General features: G+C 38.4%; 1 protein-coding gene across 1 annotated transcript in view; it reads left to right on the top strand.

The window, feature by feature from the left end:
* The first annotated feature begins 1,478 nt into the window (after positions 1 to 1,478).
* The window catches only part of sparcl2 (SPARC-like 2), a 6,918-nt gene continuing 5,896 nt past the window's right edge, over positions 1,479 to 2,500 (top strand). Inside the window, 2 exon segments of the mRNA XM_053642857.1 lie at positions 1,479 to 2,258; positions 2,402 to 2,461. Of these exon segments, the coding sequence (XP_053498832.1) occupies positions 2,402 to 2,461 (60 nt within the window). The 5' untranslated portion in view covers positions 1,479 to 2,258.

Consider the following 2,500-nt stretch of genomic DNA (forward strand, 5'->3'; position numbering starts at 1 on the left):
TCCAGTAAAGACTGCGTTTCCTGTGTTTTGTCTGCTGAGTGAAAATAAAGATGCTGATCTGCATCTGCTCCCGCTTCCCGTCCTGTTCCGTAACAGAATACTGCGCCTACCAAGCGGAAGCAGCAAATCAGCATGAGCGCTACTGTCCTTGCCGAGTTAGCGGAGTGGCGTCGAGAATTCTTTGAATCGAGTAGGTTGCTATCCGAATGCATAGCTGAGACCGGCTGTCTTCTGGATCCAAAGAGCACCTCGGCCGCAAGCCGGGCCATGTGCCACGTCGCCCCCCGCGCGTTTTCCCTTGCCTCCGCTGCCGGAGAACTATGCCGCGCTACACGGTCAGCCGAACTACACGGATTACTGGGGCTCCCCGCTCAGGCTGTAGCCTACTGTGATTCATTAGTTTTTTGGCACATTTTTATTTATTTATTTATTTATTTAAGGGTCTGGGTTAAATCCCGCTTTATCCTGTTTTAGTTAAAAGGGTCTGCTAAAGTTCAAATACTTCTTTGTTGCTACTGATGTTACGATATTATAGGGCTGAGCTGTTTTTATTGTCATCTTTAAGCTTCTATTTGGTTTATTTATTTTAATTATTCATCCATTCATTTATTTTACTCTAATATGATTTAAATGTCACTTACTCATTAACTGTATAATCAACTGATTGTATTTTAAAGCACTCTTAGCTTTGGGTATTTTTAATAAAGCAGTTGTATTTAAAACATGTTAATTTGGTTAATCAGTCAGGCAGGCAATGATAGTCAGGCCATGGCAGTCAGGCATCTAAAAAAAATATTTGTGGGTGGTGCTTAGGTTCAGTGGGTGGTATTTCGAGATGGGGTCAAGCGTTTGGATCCCGCCCCTATTTTTTTGTTAAGATTAGAGTTTCAGGTTATAATTAGGTTGGGTAATTAGGTTATAACCTTTCCACAACCTAACCTAATTATAAGCAACTACAACCCCTCATCATGAAAATATTGCTACAATTACACACAAACTGTTATCATCAAATTCCAAAAAAAAAAAACTATCATAGTTATCAGATTAAATATTCTTTGCGTCAGAAGGCAGTTGAGGACAAATGCAGGTACTGAATGATTTTTATTAAAGAAGGCTAAGTGAACAACGACATAATCCAAAACCGTAGTCAGTAAACAGGCAGGGATCAGGCAATAAACAAACAACATAAACTTGGCCAGGCAAGATCAACAATTCAAATGGCATTAAAATATCACACAATGCACAAACGGCTTGGTATCAAATGGTAACGAGACACAGAGCATATACTTCGCGAAGAGTGCAAGAACTAAGAATCTGAGAAGAATCTAAGAATCCTGTTTGTAAGCTGCGCTGTGTTCTGCGAAGTGTGTGCTGAGTCCGGTGTTGACAAAACGGGAAGCACCGCACTTTAAAAAAAATATATTACTTCATAGCTGTCGCGTTACCGTTTCTGGTAACGTGGAATAATAAAGAGATAGCGTACCGTTTTAACCGTGTACTTTAATGATAACCTTATGCGCCACATGCAACAACAATGTACCTTTTTCCTCTACTTCCTTTGTTACCTCTAAAGTGTCCCCCGCTCCCCAGGGCTACATGCATAACAAAACAGTTACACCACAATAGCAAATAAACAAATCACGTTTTTTTTAAATAGTTGAACTTTCTGGCTTTGTGAAACATACCTCAAACAAAGTAAATTAGATTATTTTAATTAATGGCATATTTTTCCAAATCAGGTAGAGGAGAATATTTTGGAATTACTCAATGTTGAGGAAAAGGAAAAAATTATGAAATCACCTTGTAATTTGAATTTCTAAAACATATCCCAAGTCTAAAAATGTTTATGATGAATCGCGAATCTGCATTGGCCAAGGAGATGAACTTTTGTCATGTGCCATTCTAATGAAACATATAAAGATGACTGCCTGGAGAAAACAATCACATTTACACTCATTTATGATATGGGGTTGCATGTCAGGTAAAAGGGGAGATGCCAATTAAAAAGAGGGATTAGTGACAGGAATAAACAGTTAGAGAGGGATGAACAGAGAGAGAGGGATGAGGAATGACTGCAAAGATTTACAGCCATGGAAACAGATGGAGGAAAAAAAAGAATGAGGGAAAAACCATAAAGAGAGGGAGAGCCGAGATTTTGCTACAGAATAGTGAAAAGGACCAAGAAGAACGGAACAAAAACAAGAGGAAGCGAAGAGGAAGAGCGGTAGAGAGACATACAGACAGACAAAGGGAGTGAGGTAAGAGATTTAACATTAATTACTGAAAGGAAGGCAAAGTGATGTAATAAACACAATGTAATTATAAACCGTATGTGAACAACACTAATTATTATTGTGTAATAATAATAATAATAATAATAATAATAATAATAATACAACAGATGCTCAGACACCTCCTTTTGCTTTCCCTCCTGATGACCTTTAACTTCTGCGTCACCTTGGTGAGTAACCATGGGAACAAAAAATATTTACGAGAATGA

This window comes from Ictalurus furcatus, chromosome 15 (assembly GCF_023375685.1).
Source record: "Ictalurus furcatus strain D&B chromosome 15, Billie_1.0, whole genome shotgun sequence".
In the NCBI taxonomy this organism is placed as follows: Eukaryota; Metazoa; Chordata; class Actinopteri; order Siluriformes; family Ictaluridae; genus Ictalurus; species Ictalurus furcatus.